The sequence below is a fragment of the Macrobrachium rosenbergii genome, chromosome 4 (assembly GCF_040412425.1).
Source record: "Macrobrachium rosenbergii isolate ZJJX-2024 chromosome 4, ASM4041242v1, whole genome shotgun sequence".
In the NCBI taxonomy this organism is placed as follows: domain Eukaryota; kingdom Metazoa; phylum Arthropoda; class Malacostraca; order Decapoda; family Palaemonidae; genus Macrobrachium; species Macrobrachium rosenbergii.
The window spans coordinates 46932527-46956144 of NC_089744.1; the positions used below are offsets into that span (position 1 = coordinate 46932527).

The 23618-nt window shown below is 41.1% G+C and overlaps 1 protein-coding gene across 1 annotated transcript in view; it reads right to left on the reverse strand.

The window, feature by feature from the left end:
- The window catches only part of LOC136833926 (endoplasmic reticulum transmembrane helix translocase), a 250579-nt gene extending 233742 nt beyond the window's left edge, over nt 1-16837 (reverse strand). The window contains exon 1 of the mRNA XM_067096210.1: nt 16276-16837. Coding sequence (XP_066952311.1) covers nt 16276-16536 — 261 coding nt within the window. The 5' untranslated portion in view covers nt 16537-16837. The remainder of the gene's footprint in view (nt 1-16275) is intronic.
- Nucleotides 16838-23618: the final 6781 nt, after the last annotated feature.

Here is a 23618-nt window from a genome sequence, read left to right on the forward strand (position 1 = left end):
ATATGCCTTTTCTATATCAAAAAACACTGTCACGTGGTGTTGTTTGGAGGCAACTGCTTCACAGACAGGTTTCAAGTTGCAGTAAGATATCCAGTGTGGAGTGCACTTTTGAAAGCCACACTGAGAAAGTGTTAATATATTGTTGTGCTCTTAAATACCACATCAGCCTTACATTTACCATTTTTTCCATTAATTTTACACAAACAGCAAGTTAACGCAATGAGGCGGTAACTTGCTGCATACAGAGGATCGTTTCCAGGTTTAAGGAATGGTAATATGGTTGCCAATTCCCATATGCTAGGGTAGCTGCTTTCATCCCATATTCTATTGATAATATTGATTATAAAAATTTTTGAGTTCCTTGAAATGTGTTTAAACATTTCGTAAGGAATCTCATCTGGGCCAGGGGCAGTGTTCTTGCTCCTGGCTAAAGCAGAGTCAAATTCCCTTTCAGAAAAAGGCATATTGTAAGATTCAGGTTTGTTTGATGAAAAGTTAAGTAACTGTTGTTCTTCCATCATTCTGAAATGATGTTCTGGGGAACTATCTGATTTTTCAGTGACTCGAGCAGTGTTCAGAAAATATATTACTAACTTCTGTGGCATCAGTGATATGATTATTATTTACTTTAAGTACTGGAGGAGGATTGGGTGTGAATTTATCCTGAATTTTTCTTATTTTCTTCCAAATGCTGCTGACTGGTCTTCTGCTGTTAATAGAGGGTACATATCCTGCCCATGATTGTCTTCTGGCAGCTTTCATAGCTTTTCAAAATCGTGCCCTACACTATTTATAAGTGATGACATTATCCACGGTGCAATGTCTACGGCACCTGGTCAATGATGGCCTTGTAGCTCGATGTAGCAGCATTAATTCTTCTGACCACCATGGAACTGGCCGTCTCCTGAAAAGTCCTTTAGTTCGAGGAATTGAATGTAAGCCTGCAGTATGGAAGGTTCCATTGAGGAGATCGATGGCATCACCTACACTTGAGAAATCTTTAGCATCCCCTTCCAACTCGCTCAAATCTTTACATTTTTTTCCAGTTTGCTTTCTCTAAGCACCATCGTGGTGATCTTGGGATAGGTGGACCATCATTGGTGCTGATTATAATTGGAGAATGGTCACTGGTATGCCAGTCATCACTTGTTCTCCAATTAAAATCAACACTGCAATTGGAGCTACAAATTGAAAGGTCAATGCAGGAGACAGTGCCAGTCTGAATGTGATAATGGGTAGGTTCTCCAGTATTAAGAAGGTCTATATCTTCATTTTCTACAATAGATGCCATCATATTCCCTTCTTGGTTTGATGTTACATCTCCCCACAATGGATGTCTGCTGTTGAAATCACCAAGAAGAAGAAATGGCTCTGGTAGTTGCCACATTAAGGATATTAAATCCTCTTGGGAGACATGGCTATTGGATGGAATGTAAAGGGAACATATAGTATACTGCCTTCTTAAATTAATCCGTACAGCCACAGCTTGAAGTGGAGTATTTAGTTTTAATTTGTAGTGTGGAGTATCTCGACAGATGTAGATGAGGGATCCACCATGATTTCCCACTTCCAAATCAAATTCAGTTCTGAAGTGAACATATTCCCCAGGACAAGGGGTATATTCACCTAGCATGGTCTCTTGCAAACATATCCCTACAGGAGAATGCTCATAGAGCAAAAGCTTCACTTCCTCATACTTTGCTTGGAGTCCCTGACAGTTCCACTGAATTATGGAAGTGAATGTATTTCTGTCACGGACCATCAGTATGGTTCCTTTTTACAAGACTGGGAGGGTTCTTTTTCCTACTTGGGGAAGGCAATTTAATGGGCAGTTTTGTTTGCTTCTTGGGGGGAACAACCACCTTGAAAGAGCCAACATCCTTTCCTTCAGTGTCCTCCAAAGAGGAGTTGGCATCAACAGAAGCTGGCACCGGGCCAGCGAGTGCTGGCCCTACCTCCAAAAAGGCAGATGGTGGAGGGTGTGTCTCAAGTGACACTTCAATTTTTCTGAGCTCTACGCTGACGTCTTCCTTGTTGGTTCTACTGAACCTTGTCTTCGCATTACCATCATCAATAGATTCTGATGAATCTGTTAGGCGTCTTTTCAGTGATTCTTTTTTTGACTACCTTTGTGCTTCTTATTTTTGTCGCCTGGGAGAAGACTCATCAGAGCTGGACAAAAGACAAAGCACATCCAAGGATACGCCCTTCCAGGGGCTCTTTAAGAGTGCAAAAAAAAAAAAAAAAAAAAAAAAAAAAAAAAAAAAAAAAAAGAGAGAGAGAGCAGGTAAAAGAGTACTGTTGATTTATTCAAGATCCAGGCGGTTTATATAGCGGCAGACTGGCCTCGTGTCACAGAATACAATGGGAGCATAAGTGACCTGAGGTCGATAATAATTAACAATAAAATACAGCGAACGAGTACACTTTACAACGTGAACATAGACAGAACTGAAATTGAATACAATCTTGATGCCTGTGAAAGAAGAAATACACGATACACAATTGACAACAGGTAAACAATTATATACATAGTTTAAATGATTGAATTTGCGTGACCTGGCACGTTAAGCGTGAGTAATTGTAGAGGCAAAGAAAATGGGACGTCTCCACAGAAAACTTCTCAGCAGAGACTTTACAAATAACGCATTCAGCAGAGACTTCACAAATGACTTTACAGATGACTTTACAGCTCTTGGTTGCAAAAAGTTAAGTTAAGTATACCTTAGTTTTACCAGACCACTGAGCTGATTAACAGCTCTCCTAGGGCTGGCCCGAAGGATTAGACTTATTTTACGTGGCTAAGAACCAATTGGTTACTTAGCAATGGGACCTACAGCTTATTGTGGAATCCGAACCACATTATAGCGAGAAATTAATTTCTATCACCAGAAATAAATTCCTCTAACTCTTCATCAGCCGGACGGTGGAATTGTTGCAACCTGAGATTCCAACCAAGGGGGCAACTACCAGTGGGCAGACCCCACCGACCTCCCTTAGGCTACCAGTTTGACTCCTCCCAGGTTTCGGGGAGTGTGACAGCGACCTTTGCCTAGGAGAATCGGCGGGATGGGCAGCCACCTCCTCCACCAACACTTCACTAACACTAGGCGCTTTCGGGCTCTTCGCCGACACTAGTTCCTCGTTGGACGAGTTGGTAGAGGTCTTGGCTAGCACTCTGCTAGACCCGAGTTTGAGTCTCCGACCGGCTAATGAAGAATAAGAGTTAAGTTAAGTATACCTTAGTTTTACCAGACCACTGAGCTGATTAACAGCTCTCCTAGGGCTGGCCCGAAGGATTAGACTTATTTTATGTGGCTAAGAACCAATTGGTTACTTAGCAACGGGACCTACAGCTTATGAGAATTTATTTCTGGTGATAGAAATTCATTTCTCGCTATAATGTGGTTCGGATTCCACAATAAGCTGTAGGTCCCGTTGCTAGATAACCAATTGGTTCTTAGCCAAGTAAAATAAGTCTAATCCTTCGGGCCAGCCCTAGGAGAGCTGTTAATCAGCTCAGTGGTCTGGTTAAACTAAGGTATTTTTTTTTTTCTTCACCGACACTACACTGGCACTAGGCGCTACTGGATGCTCAGAATCACTCTTATTGTCCTTAAGGACCTTAACAGACGAGGCTGGCAATGGGGTTGGGTTCGGAAGCGAGAGAGCTGGGTAAAGGAGCTGGTTGCACAGAAGGAGAACTGGGGATGGGATCAACAGAAATTACAGGAACCTCAATATCGACGTTAGCATTATCGTTATCATGATCATTAGGAGATTCCTGACTAGCTAAAGACTTATTAATACTTCTAGCAGTTGCCTTCCTCTTCTTATCCTTAGCCAGTTTATTTAAATGAAATCTCAAAGACTTTCATCTCTTACTGTCCCAGTCAATACATTCATCACATCTTAAATCTACTGAACAAACTTGTCCCCTATATTCTGTGCAGATAGTATGAAAATCATAAGATTCCTTGGTCAGATGCGTATTATAGCCTTTGCTGCAATACCTAAAGCTAGTTGAACTTGAGTCTGACATTTTGCAAACAAGTCAACTAAAGTTACAACCAGTGAATAAGGTATAGGTCCAACTAACCAAGTAGTCACAATAATGAAAATACATAGTCTGACTCTATCTAAGAATGCCAAAACACTATCAAGGCAAGAATATTTCACCAAATCGATGAAAAGACAATTGGAAATGAATTCCAAAATCAGAGCTGCTGCTAAAAGCTTGTGTACAGACATCAATCAGCAGAAATAAATTGAATCCTTTTGTTAGGAGTTCATCTCTTACTCTGAAAGTGGGCGGGGTTAGTCATCTAGCCAAACAAAATAGCATGACCTACGAAGTTCAAAATTTTAGCTGCCGAGCGAGTGAAACCAACAGCAATGTAATTACTTGGTAAGTTAATTATATAAAAATAATGAACAAAGCTACTGCAAGTACTCGATGTTTACATCAAGCATGGCAGAAACAGAATGAGGTTGTCTGCTAAGTTGTTCCTAGTATTTCCGTTAATGGCCAAGACTGGTCACCTCCACAAACCAATCGAGGTGCTACTGTGAAGTTTGAATTTAAGCTGCCCCACTAGTTAGAAACTATAGCTATGTAATTACTTGGTAAGTTACTTATATATAAATGACATTTTTATATAATAAAATAAAGTTTTAGACATACTTACCAAGTAATTACATAGCTATCAATTTCTAGTAACCAGCAGCTAAAATTTGAAAATTCGTGGTAGCAATTCTTTTTTGTTTTGTTTTGGTGTAAGTAACCAGCCCCGCCCACTTTCAGGGAAGGAGAGGAACAACACAGCAGAGCGCCTCAATTTGTTTATGCCATAATGTCCATGTGAGGGGAGGAGGGAGAGCTTCCATTCTGTAATTACTTGGTAAGTATATGTATAACTGAATCACGAAAATATGGAACATGATGGATATATAAATAAAGCAAAGCCATCAAGAAAGAGAAACGGCCGAGTGGTGCTAGGCCTTTCAACTTATTGTCCTTTACTGCAATTATTAAAAACTGTTTCAACATCACGTAAATAGTGCAATTTAAATAATGACTTACATTTCCAATATTTGGATTGGAGAATGGAAGAAAGAGAGAGGTTATATTTAAATGCTAAAGATGTCGCCACGACCCTAATCTCGTGAGCTTTCACTTTCAAAATACAGTAGGGAGAAGCTCTTCTCCTACTTGGGAATGTGCCTCACGAATGAGATCTCTTAGGAAGAAAGAGAGGGTATTCTTCGAGAGAGGTTGTGAGGGGTTCTTCACCAAAAACCGTAAGTTATTGGAAGGACCTCTTATTTTGTCAGTCTTATGGAGGTAGAATTTAACTGCCTTCACTGGACAGAGGATTCTCTCCTTGTCTTCTGAACCTACTACTTGTATTAGGTTCTTAATGCTAAAAGAACGAGGCCAAGCTTTCACCGGATTCTCATTCTTTGCGAGAAAACCAAGGGTGTAGGAACATATTGCATCTCCATTAGAGAAACCGATTCTTTTATCAAGAGCCTGAACCTCGCTTACTCTCTTGGCTGTAGCTAAGGCTACGAGGAAGAGGGCCTTCTTGGTTACATCCTTTAGTGAAGCAGAGCCAAGAAGTTCGAAAGGTGGACCAGAAAGCTATTTAAGTATAACGTCCAAGCTCCATGACACTTGTTCTATATCCTTTCTTTTAGTGTCGAAAGAACTAATAAGATCAGGTAAGTCCTGATTTGAGGAAAGATCCAGGCCCCAAGGTCTGAAGACTGAGTTCAACATAGCTCTGTAACCCTTATAGTTGAAGAGGATAAGCCCCTAGAAGTTCTCAGAAACAACAAAAAATCAGCAATCTATGTCACAAATGTTTTAGATGAGATGTGATTTCTTTTGCACCAAGTGCAGAAAATAGCCCACTTGTTTTGGAGACATTGGACAATGACTGTTGCCTGCATTTCGAGACAGCTTCTGAAGCTGCTCTCAAAAAGCCTCTAGCTCTGAGGAGCTTCTTGAGTTTGTATTCTGACATAGATAGCGCAGATAACCCTTGATGGAATCGTCTGCGATGGGGTTGTCTGAGAAGCTTGTGTTTTTGAGGGAGCAGTCTTGGGTAGTTGACACAAGACTTTTCAGGTCTGGGAATCATTCCCTTAGTGGCCAAAAAAGGGCTTTGAGGATCATCGAGGCATTCTTGTGAGATCAGATCTTGTTTATCACTTTCCTTATCATCCCGAACAAAGGGAAGGCATCAAGGTCGTTGTCGGACCAGTCTAAAAGCATGGCATCCGTTGCCCATACCGAGGGATCCGGTACTGGTGAACAATAAAGAGGAAGACGGTGATTTTTGGAGGTCACAAGTAGGTCTATTGTTGGCCTTCCCCAGTTTCCAAGGGTCTAGGCAGACCAATGGATCCAAAATCCATTCTGTGGGTACCACTTGGTTGCCACGACTTAGTTGGTCCGCTAGGACACTCAGCTTGCCTTGTACAAATCTTGTTGCTATTCTTGTCTGGTTCTGATGAGCCAAGAGAAGAAGGTCCTTCGCTGCCTTGCAAAGGGAGAAGGAATGAGTTCCCCCTTGCTTGCTGATATAGGACAGGGCGGTTGTATTGTCTGAGTGCACTGCAACGGTCTTGTCTCGGACTTCCGATGCAAAGACTTGCAGTCCCAGGCTGAATGCTTTCAGTTCGTGCCAGTTCTTCTGTTCCTGTAACCACATCCAGGAGACTTCCCTGTCCCCTAGGAGAGCTCCCCAACCTAAATCGGACGTGTTTGCATATAAGCTCAGGTCAGGGTTCTAAGGAAAGAGCGACTTTCCTTCTAGCAACCTGTCTACAGACCTCCACCAAAGCAGGTACTTCTTGATGTCCTGAAAAATGAACAAGTCTGGATGTTTCTTTTTGTCCCAGTTGTCTCTGAGAAAAAACTGAAGTACTCGTATGTGAAGTCTCCCCAGGGAGACAAACTGCTCGATGGAGGCTAACATCCTGAGGAAACTTATCCACTTGTTGGCTGAACAAGTCTACAGGGAGAGAAATTTGTCTATTGTTCTTAGACTGGACTCCACCCTCTTGGGGGATGGAAAAGCCCGAAAAAGAAGAGAATTCAGAGTTATTCGAAAAAGAAGAGAATTCAGTCATTCCCAAATATACTATCTGTTGAGACGGAACCAGTTGAGACTTCTGAAGATTGATCAACAGTCCCAACTCCTTTGCTAAAAAAAAGGGTCTTTCGAATGTCCCCCATGCAACCTTCTTTCGTCGGAGAATGTACAGTACAGTATTAGTCAGTCGTCCAAATAGAGAGCAATGTTGACGCCCACTAGATGGAGCCAACCCGCTATTGGAGCAAGAACATGGGTGAAAACTTGGGAGGCCGTTGAAAGTCTGAAGCATAGGGCTCGAAACTGGAATATCTGGACCCGAAAAACGAACCTGAGGTACTTCCTCGAGTCTATGTATGGGGACATAGAAGTACGCATCTTGCATGTCTATGGAGACCATCCAGTCCCCTTGACGAATGGATGCAAGAACCGAGGGATTCGCCTCCAATCTGAAATTTGTCTTCTGTACGAAGACATTCAGAACGCTGACATCTAACACTGGTCTCCATCCTCCTGAAGACTTCGGGACTCAAATAGGCAACTGTAAAACCCCCTCTGTTTCTACATTCATGCATTCCTCTATTGCCCTTTCTAGAAGAAGGGATAAAACTTCCTTCGATAGGGCAGGAAACCTTTTTGAGCCTATCGAATAAGTAGTTAAGGCGATGGGCTTCTTGACTAAGGGCAGATATTCTTTACAGGGAATAGAGTAGCTTTTCACAACCCACTGGTCTACTCCTCTCTTGCTTCATTCCTCCCAAAAATGAAGGAGCCTGGCACCTACTACTGCTGCACGGGGAATACTGTCCTCACTTCTTGGAGGAAGGTCTGGGTGACGATTTCTTGATGGTCTTGGAGGAAAAATGGACGTTAGCTCTAGGTCTTGACTGAAACTTTTGCCTACCCCCTCGAAAGGGCTGATGCTGCAAAGACGAGGATGACTCGGCACTGAAAGAGGGAATCTCCCTAGCATGTTTAGAGGATTGTGATAAGAGGTCCTGTGTAGACTTCTTTTGTAAGTCTGAGGCGATCCCACTAACAACCGACTGTGGAAAAAGGAAGTCATGCACTAGAGGGGAGAAGAGCGAGGCCGACTTCTGTGTTGATGTAACCCCTTTTGAGGTAAAAGAGCACCAAAGCTCTCTTTTCTTTAAGATGCCTATTGAACAGGTGGAGACTAACTCTAGAGAAGCCTCTCTTATCCTTCTATCAATGCAGGATAGCATGCCCCGAAAATCCAAAGAGAGGTCCGCAGGAACCAAAGGATAGCCCTGGATTTTCTTGGCAAGGGTGCCTACTGCCCAATCCAATCCAAGAAACTGATTACTTCAAAAACTTTTAAGATATTTTTAAGTGGTCCAGCTCAGAGGACGAAAACATTACCTTAGCTGCTACAAATGCCAAACTGCGAGAGGACTCAATGAGACCCGAGAAGTCCCCCTGGGAGGAAGCAGCCACACCCAGGGAAGGAGCTTCTCCAGTACAATATTACAAGTATCTTCTTCTTACCAAACATGAAGGGGGATAGCAGAACTTGGCCTTTCCCTGTTCTCTCATCTGTTAACCAGCACTCGACTTCACTCATAGCCTTTCTAGCCGAAGTAGATAGCACCATTTTAGGAAGTTTGGATGACTTTGAAGGCAGACTGCTCATCTGGAAGGTGGAAGCTGAAGAAAATGGGGCCGCTGGTGAGAAAAATTTGAGAAAGCTTCTAAGAAGGAAACGTAAGAGCACTGTATATGCAGAAGTAGGAATTTCTTCCTCTGGATCTTGAACCTCTTCTTCGGCTGATGATACAGGAGACAACGGCATAACTACAGTGCTGGCAGGAGGAGGATGAGGTTTCAAAAAGCTCAAGATGTCATCCAGGCTTCGCTGGATGGGAGCCAGAGCTGGATCCACAACAGTCAGTGCCACAAGAGAAGAAGCCATCGCCGAACGAAGACAGACTGCACATCTGAAAGGTGGAAGCTGGAGAAGATGGGGCCGCTGGTGAGAAAAATTTGGGAAAGCTTCTAAGACGGAAATGTAAGAGCACTGTATATGCAGAAGTAGGAGTTTCTTCCTCTGGATCTTGAACCTCATCTTTGGCTGACGATACAGGAGACAAAGGCATACCTACAGTGCTGGCAGGAGGAGGATGAGGTTTCAAAAACCTCAAGATGTCGTCCAGGCATCGCTGGATGGGAGCCAGAGCTGGATCCACAACAGTCAGTGCCGCAAGAGAAGAAGCCGTTGCTGAACGATGAAAAGAAGGAAGTTCTGGTGCCAATGGGCGCTGAGAAGCTACTGGAAGCTTGGGCACTGCTAGAGCTAGGGAGCTACAGGCCGGTCGGACACTACTGAACATCTGGGTGCCACAGGGCTCTCTGGCACCTGAAATCTTACAGGTTGAAGGATTAACTGTCACTGCTATATATCAGGATGCTGAGAATGTCTGGATGAATGTGCGGGTGCTGAAGGGTGCTCAATCACTAAAGCGTGCTCGGAAGTGGAAGGAAGCTTGGGCGCCAACGGGCGCTCTGATGCAGTGCATTTGTGATTAGAAACTGACAGAACCTGACTTCTTAGGGGCTGAGGAAGGGCTAGACTGCCACTGTCTGGAGGACAAGGCAGTTGCCCTGGCACGTTCCTTGACTATTGCGGTATCTACCTACTCTGCGAAAGAGGGGGGCAGAACCGAGTCAAGGTCCGTTCCTGAGGGAATGTGATGACTTGGGACTTACTAGACTGGGGATCAGAGTCAGTACAGTATCCCTTTTCTTAGCATCAGAATTGCCCACAGGTTGCTGTCTGGTGCTGGGTAGGTGAACCCACCCACAGAATGGAATAGTCTCTAGAAGGCAGAGACCTCTTCAGGAATGATCGCATCTGAGGAGGCAAAGCCTTGAAAAAGTGAAGGATCACAGATTCATCAAGAGACTCCCTGGGGAGACACCATGGCAGCCCCAGCAAAAACCCTACAAGAAGCAGTGAAGAGTATTCACAGCAGATGCCATGGTCTTCGCCCTGAGATCACTGTGTTGACGAATTGGCGTGAAGATCTCTGCGAAAAGAGGTGTCCACAAGCCAAAGAAGATGACTCTCGAGTCCTCCTGGGGTGCAACACTCCCTATCTCTTCTTGGAGGGATAACCTCACCAGAACCTAGAAAACCCTCCTCAACTACTCAGATGTACAGCAAGCCGATCCAAAAACCGAGCCTGAGATGTAGATCCTTGTGGTGGAACTCCGTTAAGGAACAAAACTCGTTGGTGTCCTCTCTCTGACTTGCATCCCCCGGCAGCAACCGAAAGGGTTTGAGGGAAGAGGAGTAGAGAAAAAGCACTCTTACCTGTCCTGCTAGAAGAACCAGCAGGAGAGGCCGACTGCGAGTGATCATCAACCAGAGGTGATGATGGCAGCCAGGAAGAAGGAGAGCACTAATGACATGGCAAAGCACTAACCTGAACAGAGAAAGTTCACTTGAGCTGAGTCTCCCGAAGGAAGGAGAACCTCGACAGCATTTGGTTCGCCGAACCGATCATGTAAATGCGATTGGGGACTGGGCGTGCAAGCTGAGCTGCATGAGCTGAGCCGATCATGTAAACACGATCACGGGCCGGGCAAGCAAGCCGAGCCAGTCTTGAAACACAATCAGTGGCTGGGTGAGCAGGCCAAGCCAATCCGAACCGATCATGCAAACATGATTGGTGGCTGGCTGAGCTGAACAGAACTGGGAAAGCTTGGCCATGAACAAGTGCTGTCCTCAAGACATGCTTTAATCTCCTTCGAGGCCAAAGCCCCTCGAGAAGAAGGTTTAAGGGGGATTCTTGTCTGCTAACCCGAGTGCTTGAACCCAAGAGTTCGAGACACGAGCTTCGGAACTGATCGAGCACTCAAAACAAAGCAGGAAGGCAATGTTAAAACATCTAAATGTTTTGATATTTTCTCTCTTCCTGTGCCTAAACCAGACTGGAGAGCAAACTCCATAGTACCAGTTTGGGGAGTGGCCGAGATTCTGCAGAATCCCAGATACTTGATGACTCGCTAGTCGAGCGCTAGCGATCCTAAGGACTCTGAGTGCTCGCTGAGTGCTCAAGATTCCAACGAGTCCAAGTGCTTGCCGAGACTCCCGAATCTCGTAAGAACAATCATCGGCAGTAAGCACCTCTTGGGTTCCGAAGAAAACCAAGGAGGGACAGGAATAGAATCAGTCTTAGACACTGAGTTCTAAGAACTAGAATCGAGAGCGTGGCCTTGAAAGGTTGCGCACTTGAGGGCCCCAAGACACGAGACCCCAATGGGGAATGTGAATCGGTTCCTGACCCTAAGGGCCAGGAAGAGCCAAACGAGACAACGCACTGCCTCTCCAAAAAGAGGTAGTCCCTCAGAAGTTCCCGCAGGACCTCTGAAGGGAACCTCCTCTCTTTGCCTCTCCAGGTGTTCGAGCCCTTGGGACCGAGACACCAGGCTGGGAACCTGACAGAGCACTGATTTGAGCACTGTTCGGAACTGACCGAGCACTCAAAACTCAGTACTGGCAGGAAGAACTAAGACACTTGCATGTCTTGGTTCTTTCTCTTGCCTGTGCCTGAACCAAGACAATGAGAGGTCTCTCCAACATCAGTTCGAGATGCACGAGACTCCAAAGATTCTCGAGCACTCGGTGTGACTTGACAAAGTTGAGCACCCGACACAGCACCAGTCTAGAAGCGAACTCCTAGAATGGTGACGGGAGAGCAACCAAAGTATGCGCGCCCACGACTCCCGAAATGCAAGACCCTGGGGTAAGTGATTTGGTTCCTGAGCCCGAAGGCTGGGAAGAGTCGTTGAGAGATCCCACTGCCTCCCTGTGAAGGGAGGTAGCCCCTTAGAAGGCCCAAGGCGGGACTGTTTAAGGGAGGGAGAGGCAGCCTTCCTCTTCTTCAGCTGCTGTTTTGAACAATGTTTCACAACGAGCCTCAGAAGAAGAAGGGGAGAAGGCAGCAGAAGCCAAGGTCGAAAATCAAATTGTAGACAATACATCTCACACGACTTCTTCCTCGATCTCTTCTCCAACATCTTCTACAGGATGGCGGTCAGGAAACATAGGAACTGCCGGGGCAGCTAAATCAGGAAGTGCAACGGGGGCGGCCCATGCTATGGGTACACCAGGAGAAGCAACAGGAGAGACCAGGAAGGCTGAGGCAGGAGGCACGACATGAGTGGCCCCAGCTGGCAGGAGCTTCAGGAACAGAAGTGGTGACAAGGGCAACCAGGCAGCTGGGGCAGCAGGCAAAGCAGGAGCTCCCCAGTGACTGGTCTCCAGGGCAACAGGAGCAATCAAGACAGGAAACACAGCAGGAGTAGACAGGACCACAGATATACGGAAATCGTAGACACCGACGTGGACCTATGCCATCGCCACCAAGGTACTACGGTCGTTCCCAAAGTAACCACAGTATGAGTGTTACAGGGAAACTCCTCAAGACTAAGATATACTGTACAACAGTGAGATAACCACCCATCTACTGCTGCGCCTACGATAATCACTGTCAACCTGAAGAAAAAAGCAAAGATGATTAGAGGAGGGAGACTCCTCTTGCTCCGAGGGGAATTACCCTACGAAGCAAGAGGAGGCCCCTGAAAAGAGGTCCCCCCAACCATCTTTGACCGACAAATGAGCGAAGAGGGTGAAGGAGAGACAGCAAGAAGGGAAAGCTTACTGGGAGAGAGAAATGACGACGAAGGGGCAGCTACCAAGGTCGCTGTCAGAAGCAAAAACTTTCCAACGATGCCCGGCAAACTTGTCCACAGCGAAGTGGCGAAGAGCAACACTGAGCACAAGTCAGAATAGGGATACAGTCAAGCCCTTGTACAAGCAGAGGGTGTGAGGTCCAATAAAAGGGGAGCAAACTTGTTACACCCCTAGCCGCTGACCCCAAGACACACGCTGGGGATGACAGCCTACGCAAAGCTATAAAAAATCGTGGGTTTGTATGTTAATAAATGTCACACACACACTATATATACAGAAAATGATAAAAAAGATCCCACCAGGAATAAAGAGCTTAACAACTGTCAGGCAAAGAGTTCCGAAAACACGTCTGCAACGCATGACAGCCGAAAGTAATTCCTAAAGTAAAGGACCGATGGTTTGTGTATCATGTAGGAACAAACCAGCTAGCTTGCAGTACTAAGTGGTACAGACACCAACCAGAGGGAGTGACAGAAAACAATCAGGCAAAGATCCTCTGGGACTATGGTATCAGAACAGATAGGGTGATATGTGCCAATAGAAGAATGTATCACTGATGTCACAATACCATGGGACACCAGAGAAAACAAGAAAGAGAAAAAATTGATAAGTATCAAGACCTGAAAACATAAATAAGAAGGATATTTGATATGCCATTGGAAATTGTACCCATAATCACAGGAACACAAGGAATGATCCCAAGATCTCTGAAAAGGAATCTGGAAAAACTAGATGCCGAAGTAGCTCCAGGATTCATGCAGAAGAGTGTGCTACTGGAAGCAGTGCACATAGTGAGAAAAGCGATGGACTCCTAAGGAGGCAGTATGCAACCTGGAGCCCCACACTATAAAAACCACCCAGTCAAATAGGATGACTGTGATACACAAAAAAAAATTAATAAAAAATAAAATAAAAAAAAATAAATAAAAGAGAGAGAGAGAGAGAGAGAGAGAGAGAGAGAGAGAGAGAGAGAGAGAGAGAGAGAGAGAGAGAACAAAATTCAGTACTTTTCATATAAAAATTGTAATATTACATAACATACTATAACCTTTAATAAGTTAATTCTCATTGAAAAATTCATAAAATTTTCATTTAGCCAAGATTTTCCTTTTCACTTATTAGTCTTCACTATCGTTCCATAGTTCAGCATATTGTAGAAAAAACATACATCTCTAAACGTGTCTCCAATAATAGATTTTTAATATCCCTTATTTGGACTAACAAATACTTTTCAGTGATGGTAAGATTTAGTAACAGAGAAGGAGTCGTCAGAGCTCAACAATGGTTATATGGTTTTCTGGGTCTGCAGTTGGTAAATTGCTGAATGTGATAAAATGCAGAAATGTATATAAAAACATTAGAAATGAGGTGCCCCTTATAGCATCACTGGGATACTAAAATCATGAGACTGCATTTAAATACTTTGCTTCTTCAGGCTCATAAAGGATAAGCACATCAATAGTGTCATTTTTCATTTGGAATAAAGCTTTTTTGCAACATTTTATGAATTAATATACACACAGTTTCCCTAAAAAACAGCCTGGCTTTAACAGCATGTTCTCTATTGTTCTCCTATCAGAATTTTTAGGGGCTACTGTGGTATTACCATCCACCTCCAGTGCACTGCAGTATAGGTCTAATCCACCTTATTCTTATGATGTAATTTCTGCTTATACTTTCATCCAAAAAGTAATCTACAGATGAAGGGAAGACAATGGCGATTACGCAACATTCGAACCAAAAATTAATTTTGAGAATTGTGACCGAGCCAGTTGTCCCTCTCTCCACAGTTTCATAACGACAACGTCTTTTATCAAAGAAAAATCTATGAAAAAAAGAGCATAACTGAAACTGTATGTAGACAGTAGTCTGACTGGGAAACTGTAAAAAACCTATGCATTGACCACTGTTCCTCATTAAAATGGTTGTGGGTTATAAAATGCTTATACGATTTGTTTTAAAAAAATTGTATGGTCAAGTCTTATGGCACATTTACAATAGCTTTATACATTTAAAAGGATGCTTGCATAATACACATTGTCTAATAAAACAAGAAATTCTATATTATATGAATGCAGAATGGCACAGTGGGACAAAAGCTGAAACTCCGAATCCGAATGTTAGATAATTTCCTGCAGCCATCTCCTTTTCAGGTGATTTTTATATGTTTACCAGTAGTTCACACTGGCATTTTTTATATCATTATAGACCCGGTATATCTGTAATAACTGACAAGAGCAAATATATTATCAAAGTTATTTTTGGATTTTTTTTTTATAATTCCTTGTCTTACACATAAATAAGTGCTCCGGTAGGAATTCAAAGTCTGTTTCTGTACATTCAAATAAAATGGAATTACAGTATGCCAATCAGCAGCAGATATCATAAGAAGTTTGCCATGGCAGAATGTTTGGTAATTCTAAGTATCAGCTCCGCGCTTGTTTTTACCTTGGAAACTGGTTTTTTCTACACTTTTTGGGCTTCTGATACTGGTGGTGGGTTTGTTTGTTGTCGACCAAATGGAGTTTCCCTGGCCTGGGGGGGCGAGGTTACCCATATGTTAACAAGTTATTGCATTTGCCGGACGGGATATGAACCGTTCGAAACAGAAGTACCTGTGCTCTGTCTTGTGAAGATCGCATATGGAAACACCTTGTTGGGTGGACTTCAGGGGTTAATTACAGGTTAATTCATTCCGACAAAAATTGAAGGTAGACCCATAATTAACAACCAAAAAACTGTAAAAAAAGTCAAGTTAGAAGGTAGTCTCCGCCGCAGAGCTACTACTTAGTTCTACCGAATGTTTATTTTAGACAATATTCTGATGACAGATCAGCTAACACCAACTATAGTCTGTGACATGGGTTATAGGCTAATTCATGACCAAAATAATCAAAATTCCAAGACAGTCAACTACCTAGGCTAATCAAACCCTCCCTTGACTTTACTGTACCCAGGGCAATGTGCCCTAACCTAGCTGGGAGAGGGAAAGGAGGGGGGGCGGGGGTTCTGCCTCTGGACCCTCAAGAATTAACAAAGGAAATACAGGCGTCCTTTATCAGCGGCAATACAGCCAATGCAAGTCATCCTACAGACTCCCCGTTTGGTATCTTGCCTTTGTAGTATCGCTACCTCTGAAGCAAATTAAATTTTGGCTTCCAAATGCTAGGCCTAAATGGAGCTTTTACCCACCCAACTCCCGGCCAGCTACGGATAGGCAGGGGTGTCCTTTTTCGTCTCTTTCTTGCCCGTGCCAGGGAGGCCAAATACTGATAACAAATTACGGCTGCGCCTCTACAATGTTCATGAACAGGTGGAAGGGAAGGCAATCCTCAAAAGGAAATACCGGTCCAGACTCGACTCTGGCCGAAAGCTGTTTGGTTTAACCCAACAACAGATGGTTCTAAACATACTGTTATAATAACCAAATAAACATTTAAAACGAAAATTTACCTTGCGACATGTAAGGAGACATCGTATATGGACGGACCAGTGACAAAATAAAGAGGTGAGCACTTGCAAACACCCAAGACCTGCCAAGGCGATGAGTCCTGCCTCGAAGTATTCTTCCCAGCCATATATGAAAATCCATGCCCAAGCCCATCCTCCATACAATATTAAAAAAGGTAATATATATCCGTGCAACAACAGTGGCCTTGGTACGTAAAGGCTCACAGACTGTACTAAATCGTCAATACTATCACTTGTAGCCATCGCCTTACATCAGTTACCCAGAGACAGTTTTGACGGCCGAAACGGCAAAAAAGTCCACCAACTGACATTTTACAACAAAGATTAGTTGTAGTGATTCTTAAGTCTTCGCCCAAAAATTCTAAAGAGTAATGTTGCACACTTTATGTTTGATTTTCATCTCTTGCATAAACTACCATACAAAAATGGTAACACCCGATGTCAATATGAGGGCCTCCCAAAATCTTCGTGACCTTCACCTGTACCGTCTTTAGCAAGGTCTAGACCTTGGTCTTTAGTTCTTGGGAGTACCGGGGTCAGATTCAAGTCGGAGGTGTTGCCTTTGGAAGATTACTTTTGTGTTCCTACGGATTCACAAACTGAAACAGGAAAGTATAAAGGTAAAACCAATTTTAAGAGAAAATTTGACACCGTTGCCCTAAGCTTACTAATAGATGGAACAGTCATTTAAGCCACATAATGAAATTATGACCAAAGTAACCCTTTGAGGTCTAAATATCATTATTTTGTATTTGAGAGCTTGAATACTTTAACGATAGTGAAAACAGAAGCAAGAGAGTATACTGGAAATGCTTAAAGAAAAATTAATTGGGGAAAAAGACATCTTTGCACAAAAGGAATAACCTAAATAAAGTAGTACGTTCAACTTATGAATATAAAGAACATAAACATATTTGAAACCTAATAATATGGAATGTATGGATAAAAAAAATTGGAGCATACTGAAACTCAAGCAAATACTTGAAGCAGTGATAAAAATTTAAGAGCAGGAACCTTCCCACAAGGCTATCAGTGCCCAAAGGCTCCATAAAGAGAGTATATAAAAAAAAACACATGAAACAACGCTATTCGCTGATAAATGAAAGATTGATTGTATGAAAAGAGCTTTTAAAGTTCAACAAAAGCATATATATATATATATATATATATATATATATATATATATATATATATATATATATATATATAATTTGTTACCATATTGTGATTTTGCGGACATTTCTTTAGTATATTAATTGGATATCATAATTTTGCCAAAATTTGGTATGATCTAGCGGGAAAAAAGAAAATAAAATCATGATCGATGATTTGGCAATGCAGATAACCCTATTAATCTTTCATCCTCTCTTAATTATTACTTTGAAGGTTCTTTGGTAAGTTCGTTGCGTGACAACTGCAAGCGATGAATACAAATCTGAAAATATACCAACGTTAATAATTTCCCCATATGACATGTAAGACGGCTGATGCAGAATCTTAGGCTTTCGTTCTCTTGCTGTTCGAGATTTTACAATTCGACGCAATTTATCTGATGGTGATTGTAGACACTAACTGACAGTTTTACAACAAAAAATATCTAATCAAGTATTTTTCAAGCTGCGAGTTCAAACCCTGTTATAGCAAAGATCATGCTAAGTAAAGACAGGTCGTCGTATTTTTTTTTTTTTTTTTTTTTTTTTGGTAAAGAGACTTTGAAAGTCAAAATTTAGTGTCTTCTATGGTATTTTGGAATGATTAGGAAAAAATTTCAAATGCTATGAATACAGCAACGCATAAAATTTTCAAGAATACTCAAATTTCTTTTGTTTCCAAACTATAGGCGGCGAAAAAGTTATCAGCCTATTCAAGGAAGATTCCTTGGAGAGAACAGACTCTCTTAAATTTTTGTGATTCTTTAGTCAAGCGTAGTCCAGCTTCTTCCCTGTTCGATAGATACCTATTTAGTTTATAAGGCAAGAAGATCTTTTACAGATATTAAAACTTTTAATAAAAAAATAAATGGCTAAGGGGTAAACCGATGTTTCAAGTTGCGAGTATAAGCTGTAATGGGATGCCAGACACCTAAAATTGTTTTGAATAATAGGCACTGATATGATAAAATTATGTTAATTTTCGGTGACAGAAACTAATCGAAGCAAATAATCTCCGCTCTCAGATCTCGGGAAACCCGTCTGTCTGCGGTGGGGCCCCTACAAGTTTCTTGGTTCTGTCCCAGAGATGATTAGGATGGGAATGATCTATTTCTTGGCAATGCTTTCGGTCCCACGAGATTTGTGCAGTTACACCTCTCATTGGTTGCATACCCTTTAGTTAACGTGGACATCTGAGACACTATTTCAATTTGTGTCATACTGGAGACATAGACTTAATGGAAAGTTTATTGTATTTTTTTATTTCTAGTACCCTTACTATTATCTGGAGACCTATTCAACTCTTCCTTAGAAACTGGACATATGGTCAAAATGTTGGCAGCAAAAGAAGCACTTTGTTACTAAATTTAATAGGAGGACATCCTTTGTTTATTAAGACATTTTGCTCAGATAAGCTGTAGGTGTTAAAACAATAAAGTACTGCTGATGAATCCTCTCCTAATTTTTAGACGACGTTTAATAAGAGTAGAAAATTATGCTTTTACTGTAATGTACACCTGAACCTCAGTGGCTGCAGTCAATGTCAATGCCTCGGTCTGAAGAACAAAAGGAAGTTCACAGAGTACCTCCTCGATAATTTGTAGGAGTTAAATCCTTGAGTTTCAAGTTTGCTGCACTGCAACAATTAAGGATAAAAGACAAGAAAGAAAGACAATCCAGCTTTTTATAATTTTACTCTTGGAAACTCGCGTACTGGAATGTGTTCACGTACGCAAATGACTAAATACTTGAAGCATTCCAGCTGCATGATGACTTTGATGTTCAATGGAAATAACAGCATATGGACTTCATAAATATGTCAGCCAGTTGTATGATTCCAGAGCAAAGTTTGTGATGTAACTTTGATATAATGGCTATTCTACAAGAAAAATCATTTGGAGGGTGAAAAAATGCCACCACCAAAGCTGTTCTCCTTCAGGCAATGCTGAGAGCAAGGTATCGAACCATACTTTGGAAAAATAACACTTTACATCACCTATCATTTCCACTGCCTTCAGAATGTAGTTAGCAACTAGGTTCTCACAGATACATTACCACTGCTACTGTTGCCATCATGCAGCTTGTCATATGTGGATTAAGATGTACCAACGGACTGAGCAACCTTACATGCTCAGATTTATGCGAGTGTGATGCAGGTGAAGAATATCGTGCAAATTCCATTGCAACACAAACACTACATGACTGGGATGATAGCGTTACCGAGTACACTAATGAGTAAGTTGACAATGGTCACTGAATAAATGGGCACACAGTTCCTTAATTTGAAGCAGGGTATAGCAGTGACCAAGGGATTTAGATCTAAGTGCTATACAATTGTGTTTATTATATGAAATGTACATATATTTCCACTGGAAGTAAGTACTCGATTGCTTGATGAATATGACAACTTTACTTAGCTATTTACCATTATGCCAGAAGCACTGATCATGGCTGCGATGGCTAGATGAAGGGCCTGCTGACTGGGATCACAGTCAAAAGCAGCAGAATCAGAGGACAAAGAACACTGGCGCTGGACAGCTGCTGCAGAAGAGGAAGGAGGAGACTTCTCATCCTGATGACGGATGTAGTGGCGCATGTCGCAATTGCAAACTCAATCTAATTACGACAAATGGCGACGTCATTGCATCAGTGTTGCATACTATGCAATGACATGACGAAAAATGACAGTCGACGTGGTTGGACCGCGTATGTTTTAAACACTTGAAAGCATCTGCCATCACTTGGTGCACGTCGCCATACTTGGCAACGCGGTAATGATTCATGGTGATTGTTGGCGATTTGGTCGTAATTACATCGTCATGGCGTCGTAATTGGCAAAATTTCGGCAGTTACAACATGCGCGTTCTTGAATCGCAAATGTGTGACTGAGGCATTTTGCTATAAAATGTATTACTAGACAATGTCTCTTTGGTTGCACTGACCAAATTGCATTCTGATAATAATAACAAGTGATATACAGTATGTCGCATCTTAAAAACTTTTCTTTTTTTTATATAGGACACGTGATATTCAAAATTAACACACCTAAAACAAATATTTAAATTATATTTATTAACACTGCTGTAGCAGTAGGTGAGGAACCAAGAGTGTTTTACGTTTTGGCAACTATGCTGGACCCCATCTTGACAGAAAATTCTTGCTTTAGAAATTGTCAACACTGATTTCTGAACTTAGTATACAATAGGAAAAACAACTTGCTCTAGAAACGCTACATTGGTAATTTTAACATTATGGTTTCAAGGGACCAAAAAACTAGACAAACATATACACTACTTGTTAGACTCTCTGCCAAGGGATCTTCAGGTTAAAGTAACATAAAATGGTTTCCAGCAGTTTTTTTTTTTCGAAATATTTGTATTTTACTTGAAATTTTCGATTGCTTTAATTTTTCTACATTGTCGGTTATACCGGGAGTTGCAGATGCTGTCTATCTCCTACTGCGCAGTGTTGATTTGGGTCGTAAAACTTTCTTAATGCTTACTGAAAGTGCCAATCACGTGTTGTGTTCACTATCATTTTTTGCTATCCTTCTCACGTCCGGTCCGGTGTACGGACGTTGGCCGCCAGTTGCAACGTTCTTTATATTTATTTTTCAAATTAAATATTAAGAAACAATTCACTGGTTTCCATCGGCAAGTATTTTTTATGTATTTTTCACAAATACTTGAAAATATAGATTAAATTTTTAAGTCGAATGCTCAGCTATTAGGTTTTCAATTTTCTTCTCATATGATTTCGTTTTCATTTGGGTCGCTAGCTTGCAGACAAGATCACTGAAGTCTTGACCATCTTGCGCGAAACACTATCGCCTTTTACGTATACATATTCTGTAAGGCTGAACATTTTCGAGATGTATCAGACGACGCTCCAAAACACTTTGCATCCGAATTCCCTTACTGATTAAGTGGGACACATTCTGTATATTCATAACATACAAACTGAAAAAAATTATTTACTCGTGCTAAAAAACAGAATGCAATGTAGGTATATTCTGAATATGAAAATGGCCTCCATGGCATACACTGGTTTTACCTTTTATTGTTTCGATAACGGAATAGTCGAACAATGTGACTGTTTACTTTAACACCTGACTGTTGGTTTGCGTGGTCACGTATTTCCACGTATGGATAACTAGAGACGTATGCAATTTAATTTGCAAATCAATAAACTGTTTAAGAAACCGATATTTCATCAGATTTATTTAACATTTTAGACTAAAGAAGATAATTCTATGTTCAAGCAACCCAATTACTTTCAAAAGGAAACATATATCGTATGTGCTGTGCAACGGGTTTGAAAACACCCGAAAATCGCTGGTGTCGTCACTTTACCATTGGACATGTAAAAGTAAACACATAATTACATCTTTGACTTCCAGCTGAGCAGTATATTATTCTTACACATTAAAAAAAAATTTCCTAGTTCCCAATACTACTCTCTAATTATTCCCTAAGCATTGGTGCATAACATATCGGACTTGAATTGCTTATCATCACAGCTTGCTAAAGAAACCAGGAGATTGCTGAGAAGCAAATTGTTTCAAGTTTAATTTTTAGACGCTCTGTAGAGGAACTCTTAGGTACGTTATCAACTTTCCCTAACAAATCCTTATTAAAAAAAAATATTCGATGTTCCCACCACTAGCGTCCTGCTAAAAATGCAATAAAATACAAATTCCACGATAGCTCATCAGATCTTCAAATCTACACAGCTGTCTTGCAATCTCAACAGTACATTTCAAAATCATTATATATATATATATATATATATATATATATATATATATATATATATATATATATATATATATATATATATATATATATATATATATATATATATATATATATATATATATATATATATATATATATATATATATATATATATATATATATATATATATATATATATATATATATATATATATATATATATACACACACACACACATATATATATATATATATATATATATATATATATATATATATATATATATATATATATATATATATATATACACACACACAGAAGGAGAAGCCACGGCCAAAATATACACATCCTCAAGCAACAAGGGAAACGAAGACCTCCATTCTTACAAATATATTGCCGACGTTTCATGACACGTCACATTTTCAAGGCCAAAAAAAGAAAATAATTTGCACAACAGATAGAATCACGGTATTAAAAGAATTTAAAAAAAATAAAATATTTAAAATTCACAAAAAATGGCGATGCAGCGTTAAAATTAGGTATATAAATAAACATAAAAAAAGGATCACAAAAGATACAGGTCAAGGGAACCAAGACACAGACTCACCAAGCGAAATGAAAAAATAATACTGACAGAATACAGAAAATAAGCATAAAGGAAAAGCTAAGCAACATATAACTGAGTTGACGACAATTGAGTATTTAACGAGGGAACAGTTCTTTTTATGATAATAGACTCTAGGACAGTTAGATCGTAATGGTTGGAGACCCGCCCCACTATCGTAAAATCTTCATCTCTGATGTTTGTTTTGCACCGTACAGCATGATTTCTGATGTTAGAGGCCTCTGGATTCGATAGCTTGCATCCTGTACGGCAGCTTAAGCCTCTATGAGAGTCAATTTGTACCCTCAACAGCCTCCTCGTGCATCCCATCGCCGACGAGTGCATTTATATACAATATTGGATGCAAGGAGGGGGCTGAGACGATCCTTGACTGTAAAAAATGAACCAATGGTTAGAGGATTCTTCGGTATTAATTTAACATTTAAAGCAGGAAACTCTTTCTGAATTAGGGAAATGCAGTTCTTACGGAAGTGGTCGTCATGTAGAAAGGGAAAACTCGCATAAAATTTCATTTTTGGGGCAGTCAGCACTGGCAAGGAAACTCTCTTACTCCACGTTCACAGCAGGCTGGTCGAAAGCTATAATATACGATTGATTCATATTTTTACAAATACATTTCCTCTTGCTAATCAAGTATATCACTGTGAATACTTCTGTACACACACACACACATACATATATATATATATATATATATATATATATATATATATATATATATATATATATATATATATATATATATATATATATATATGTGTGTGTGTGTGTGTGTGTGTGTGTGTGTGTGTGTGTGTGTGTGTGTGTGTGGA